At 37.8% G+C, this 5,373-nt stretch overlaps 1 protein-coding gene across 3 annotated transcripts in view; it reads left to right on the top strand.

Moving 5' to 3' along the window:
* The window catches only part of METTL4 (methyltransferase 4, N6-adenosine), a 56,668-nt gene that overhangs the window by 30,283 nt on the left and 21,012 nt on the right, over positions 1 to 5,373 (top strand). For all 3 annotated transcript variants that reach the window (XM_006146482.3, XM_014587056.2, XM_027771048.1), the window contains exon 5: positions 3,203 to 3,272. In XM_006146482.3, coding sequence (XP_006146544.1) covers positions 3,203 to 3,272 — 70 coding nt within the window. The remainder of the gene's footprint in view (positions 1 to 3,202; positions 3,273 to 5,373) is intronic.

Genomic DNA, 5,373 nt, shown 5'->3' with positions numbered 1-5,373 from the left:
TCCTCCATTCTCCTCTCAGGATCTTGGGCATGCACGCACACACGCCCGGCGTGAGTTTTAAGCCACCAGGTCTGGGACGCGAATCGCAGTTGACTATGTGGGAATCCAGTGATGGAGCCATTACGCTAACTGCTGGTTCCCAGGAGCTGGCATTTTTTTTTTTTTTTTTGGAGAGGTTTTTCGCTATAGGGCGCGTGCGCTCGCCAGACAGACAGAAAGAGACATAGAGACAGAAAGTGAGAAATCACCCCCCAGGGGGGATGGTCACACCGCAATCCCTTCTCCTCCATTCTCCTCTCAGGATCTTGGGCATGCACGCACACACGCCCGGCGTGAGTTTTAAGCCACCAGGTCTGGGACGCGAATCGCAGTTGACTATGTGGGAATCCAGTGATGGAGCCATTACGCTAACTGCTGGTTCCCAGGAGCTAGCATTTCTTATGGTAGTTAAGTCAGTGGACTCCTACATGGCTGACTGCAGTTTGAGTCCCGGACCTAGTGGCTTGAAAATCATGCTTGGTTTGTGTGTGTGCATGCCCAAAATTCTGAGAAGAGAATGGAGGAAAAGAGATTATAGCATGGCCATCCCCTCAGGGGATGATTTCTCACTTTCCCTCTGTCTCTGTCTCTCTATTCAGCAAGCGCATGTGGTAGAGACCATGTAGCCAACACAGGCAGAGTCAAAGAGTTGTCTCTCATGTCTAAGCAAGGCTTGGATGAGAAAAGTTGCTGGCAAGGACCACAGCTGTGCGCTCAGGCTTTCAAACTGTGTTTGCTGTATTTCTCTGCCATGGGCTTTATTGCTGTTATGGTACCCTGGCACCCCGTAAGGGCAAAATAACACCCCCAGTCTTACTGTAACTTTTACAGTAAAACCACTAATAATCTTAAAAAGAACGCGGACTCCTAAAAGCAGCAGGGAGCAGGGGGATTGAGACTCACTCCACCTGCCTGGAAAATAACAAAGAATGCTGAAAAATCATGCTGGGTTTGTGTGTTTGCATGCCCCAAATCCTGAGAAGAGAATGGAGGAAAAGAGATTACAATGTGCCCATCCCCTCAGGGGATGATTTTTCACTTTCCCTCTGTCTCTGTCTCTATTCAGCAAGTGCATGTGCCTTATGGCAAAAAAAAAAAAAAAAAAAAAAATTAAAAATTTCTTTTAAGTTCTTATTTTAAATAAAGGATCAGAGAGCAAATGCAATTACTTTTTTGTACTTAGGAATTGTAGGTGCAATTGTGTTTAACCAAATGATCTTATTGGTAATTTTTTTTAATAGTGAAGTAATAACACTTTAGTCATAAATATTAATTTCTAGCTATTCTTAGTAACATGGTTACATTTTAATCTAACAGTCAAGTTTATTCTGTAAAATTCCTTAGAACGTTTTCCTATACAAAGTTAAAAATTTAAATATTGAAGTCCCTGGTCACATAGACATACATTTGAATTTTGATTCTGAAGCTTAATTAACTGTGAGTCTGCACTATTTGCTTCACAAAACTGAGCCTCAGTTTCCTGATCTATAAAATGGATATGTTAATAAACAACTTCTGTAGGTCAATTTGTGGATTAGAGATAGTGTATATCAGTTCTTAGGTCATTTATATATATTTCATAGGTTATAACTGTTATAATATTCTAAGGGGTGTGGTAGGTCAGAATATATCAATAAGTTGAATTGAGTCTACTGGTTTTGTTATTTGTACCTTTGTAGCAAAATTTTAAGTTGTTAAGCACCTACATTGTAGCTTACTAATGAAAAGCTTCTTTTAATTGCTATCAAACCATTTTACATGTGAGTGGTTATCCATGTAGCAGTGCCATAAATTCTTCAGAGTAAATGACAACATAACAAATTAATGAGAAAATCATTCTATGCTTGGATATTTTCCCATTCTTTTTTATTTTTGTTACCCTAATAGTTTAAAAAGTATTGCTTCCTTATTTTAATTTGCATTCTTTTAATTACTAATAAGATTGTGCACTGTGTAAAAATATACTTTGTAAACGAGGTAGAATGAGCAGCTCTTTCTTACCATAAAATTCTAATTAATAAATATGAATAGTATGATGGAACTAGAAAATTTCATTTGGTAAACCACAGTAATCATTGTATGTCAGTCAATATAACAGGTGGAAAGATGCACAAGGTATGTTTTTCAGAACTTCAGGTATCTCCCTACAAGGTACTTGTTAATTAAAAGGGGAAAACTGAGGAAACCTGGCAGGCAACACTTTAAGCAAGTGATGTAAAGTACCATCACCAATAATGAGCCATTTTGACAACTTGGTATGTAGTTTTCATAGAGCATGGCAGATATTACTCTGGTGGTACCGTTGCCAAAAATAAATAACCTAAATTTAACCATGAGGAAATAGTGAACTCAAATCAGGAGACATACTATTAAACAATTGGCTAGTAATTTTTGAAAGTCTCTAGGGCAAAGAAAGACTGAGGAAATTTTCTAGACGGGATTTAGGGGACATGACAACTAAATGCAGTGTTTGATCCTGGTTTTGATTCTTCTGCAGGTAAAAAACATTGGTAGATAACTGGGAAATTTTTATAGCCAATATATCAGTTATAAGACTAAGATTATTTCAAAATAAAATGATTTTTTTTAAAGTATAGTTAAAATAAATCACCTAGTTTTGAAAGGACCATATTAATATGGCTGCCAGAGTTTATAGAGAACATACAAATCATTTGTGTCCTATTCAGTGAGCTGTAGTAAATAGCAGATAGTTTCTGAAAAAGTAGTAGTAGGTAAAATTTTGTCAAAAAATCTCAGCGGTACTAAATTATTAGGGTAATCTCTATTTTTTAGATAATTATTCTATTTAAGTAAATGCTCCTAATCCTTCTGTTCATTCCATTATTATTATTTTTTTGAGAGATTTTTTGCTATAAGGCATGTATACTAACCAGAGAGAGAGAGAGAGACAGAAAGTGAGAAATCACCCCCCAGGGGGGATGACCACACCACAATCCTTTCTCCTCCATTCTCCTCTCAGGATTCTTGGGCACACACACAAACACTCCTGGCATGAGTTTTAAGCTGCCAGGTCTGGGACTTGAACCGAGGTTGACTACATGAGAGTCTAGCAATGTAACCATTATGGCATCTGGTGATTCCCCATTATGTTTTATCTATTACATACAGAAGGTATTTTGTGAAATCGTCTCTTTGTTTTCAGGTAGAAAAATATTTGATGTAATTGTGATAGACCCACCATGGCAGAACAAATCAGTTAAAAGAAGTAACAGGTAAGTGGAAACAAATTATCTATTAGATATGCTTTCTAAAAGCAATGTTCTTTGAACAGTATAGTTTAATATGCTACAAACATGATAGAGGTTATCAACAACTAGTAACAATTTAAAAACTTTAATTTCCTTAATTAGATAATTCTTTTGAGCTGGAATTATATACATAATATATTTATTAATTGTTAAGGCTGCTGCCTGAACCAGGTTATAGTTGTTTCTGTAATATCAAAGGGCAACATTTTTGCCTTCTTTAATCATAAATTCTAGACTTTGGGAATATTTGCCAAAATAGTCTTAATTTTCTTTAATAACCTGCTATAAATAACTTTAACTTATTCTTATTCTTTTTTTTTTTTTGGGAGAGGTTTTTGCTATAGGGTGCGTGTGATCGCCAGACAGACAGAGAGAGACATAGAGACAGAAAGCGAGAAATCACCTCCCAGGGGGGATGGTAACGCCGCAGTCCCTTCTCCTCCATTCTCCTCTCAGGATCTTGGGCATGCACACACACGTGCCCGGCGTGAGTTTTAAGCCACCGGGTCCAGGACGTGAACCGCGGTCGACTACGTGAGAGTACAGCGACATAGCCATTACGCTAACTGCTGGTTCCCAGTAACTTTAACTTATTCTTAAACTTGTTTTTAATGTTTAATTTATGACACCATTTTTAGTTTATATCAATGTTAAGGGTGATAAATTCATTTAATTACTAGAATGGCCTTTCCTCTTAATGTTTTTAAAACTTGAAGAAGTTTTTCTCTCTAATTCTAATGAATGTCTTCAGTTATATTTTATTTCACTATTCTGTTTTAAGACTGAATAATTCATATTTCCTTGACTAAAATTTCACGTGAAATTTCTTCCTCTCCACAGTTATCTTTAGCTTCCATTTGCTTTTTTAATTTGACCAGAGGTGGGGGGGGGAGAGAGAGAGAGAGAGAGAGAGAGAGAAAGAGAAAGAGAAAGAAAGTAAGAAACCAAGCTGTCAGGTCCAGGACTCAAACCATGATCGGCCATGTGGCAATCCAGTACCCTTAACCACCATGCCACCTGGTGGTCTCTCTTCTTTTTAAAACTATTTTTCCTTTATTTGTGATAGAACATATATGTACAAGAGAGTGAGAGCTAGAGGAAAGGGGTGAGCACCTTCCACAGGGTCTGGTCACACTGAGGTGTCCTTTCTCCAGTCCTCCAGCCTTTCAGATTTTAGACAGGTATGCATGTGCCCAGTGTATTTCAGGTTGACTGGACTCAGGATTCAAACTGTGGTCACCATGTAAATTTTCTCTGAGCAGTGTATTACCACTACACCCAAGAGCTGGCGCTGGATTTTTTTTCTTAAGTTGTAAGAATCATACAAAGAATTCATATGTCTGCTCTCTATGTGTATATTTGTGCATGCACCTATATTTACGTATAATTTTTTCTGAACCCCTTGAGAATATTTCAGAGAAAGAGTAAATTACTCCCTTATCTGTTTCCTAAAAACAAAGATATTATCTTACGTAATCATGATATAATTATGAAAATAAGCAAGCAGCATTGATACAATACTGCTATCTACAGACCTTATTCAGGTTTCACCAACTGTCCTAGAAATATCTTATAAGCAGAATAAGATCCTGAATCATGAATTACATTCAGTTGTGTATCTCCTATAATAATCCTTTAACTCTCTTCCTTTGGCAAATTTTAATTTGTATCCTTTACCCTAATAAACCATAACCAAATGTAAGAGCTTTCAATAAGTTCTGTGAATCTTTTTTGAACCTGATGATGGCTTTGGAAACTGTTTGAACTTAAAGCTGGTTTTAGAAATAAAGTCAGTCTTGGGACCAGCAGTTAGTGTAATGGCTATGTTGCTGGACTCCCATGTAATCGACTGCAGTTCCCGTCCCGGACCCAGTGGCTTAAAACTCATGCCGGGCGCATGTGCGTGCATGCCCAAGATCCCGAGAGGAGAATGGAGGAGAAGAGATTGTGGCGTGGCCACCCCCCACCCCCCCGGGGGGGATTTCTCGCTTTCTATCTCTCTGTCTGTCTGGCAAGTGCACGTGCCCTATAGCAAAAACCTCTCCAAAAAAAAAAAAAAAAAAAA

Source organism: Tupaia chinensis, unplaced genomic scaffold (assembly GCF_000334495.1).
Source record: "Tupaia chinensis unplaced genomic scaffold, TupChi_1.0 Scaffold000180_1, whole genome shotgun sequence".
Taxonomy (NCBI): Eukaryota; Metazoa; Chordata; class Mammalia; order Scandentia; family Tupaiidae; genus Tupaia; species Tupaia belangeri.
Note: the sequence above shows the minus strand (reverse complement) of the source record. Positions and strands in the feature narration are given on the sequence as shown.